We start from the raw sequence: 777 nt of genomic DNA, 5'->3' as shown, positions 1-777 counted from the left end.
CTGCTGCTGCTGCTGCTGCTGATGCCAATCGAAGATGCTGTGTTCGTCGTCTGTCTCCGCAGCAGCAGCATTGTTTTGTCTCTTGATCTGAGCTATTGCTGCTTTTATCTCTTTTATTTTTCTATCTAAAATTTCTTTCGTTTTTAACAAAGGAGACGCCGTTGCTGTCTTCAGTGGCAATACCTCTTCTGCGTTCTATACACAAAATAAATATAAATATATTTATTTATTTATTTATTTTATTTATTTATTTGTTTTGTTTGTTTTTTGTTTTACTTGTTTGTTTATTTATTTTCTTTATTTATTTGGTTTTTTGTTTTATTTGTTTATTCAGTTTTTTAATTTAATTATTTGTTTATTTTATTTATTTTTTTGTTTGCTTTATTTATTTATTTATTTATTTATTTATTTATTTATTTATTTATTTATTTATTTATTTTATCTATAACGGGGCTGTCGTCAAGCATTCTATAAACAAAAATATAAAAAAAAATAAAAATAAAAATAAATATAAATAGAAATAAAAAATACACATAAATATAAAAAAATAAATACAAATATAAATATAAATATAAACAAATATAAATATAAATAAACATAAAAATAAACAAAAACAAAAATCAGAGTAAACATAAAAATAAACAAAAATAAAAACAAACAAAAACAAAAACAAATAAAAATAAACAAAAACAAATAAAAACAAATAAAAACAAATAAAAACAAATAAATAAAAATAAAAATAAATAGAAGTAAAAATAAATAAAAATAAATAAAAAA

The 777-nt window shown here is 18.8% G+C and overlaps 1 protein-coding gene across 1 annotated transcript in view; it reads right to left on the bottom strand.

Moving 5' to 3' along the window:
* EMH_0067380 (uncharacterized protein) overlaps positions 1–467 on the bottom strand; it is a gene marked incomplete at both ends in the record, with an annotated part of 1,972 nt that extends 1,505 nt beyond the window's left edge. Inside the window, one exon of the mRNA XM_013498618.1 lies at positions 450–467. Within this exon, the coding sequence (XP_013354072.1) occupies positions 450–467 (18 nt within the window). The remainder of the gene's footprint in view (positions 1–449) is intronic.
* Between the last annotated feature and the right edge of the window lie 310 nt (positions 468–777).

This window comes from Eimeria mitis, genomic scaffold, assembly GCF_000499745.2.
Source record: "Eimeria mitis Houghton genomic scaffold, Emh_scaff3572, whole genome shotgun sequence".
Classification (NCBI taxonomy): Eukaryota; Apicomplexa; class Conoidasida; order Eucoccidiorida; family Eimeriidae; genus Eimeria; species Eimeria mitis.
This window is presented reverse-complemented; position numbering and strand designations above follow the sequence as displayed.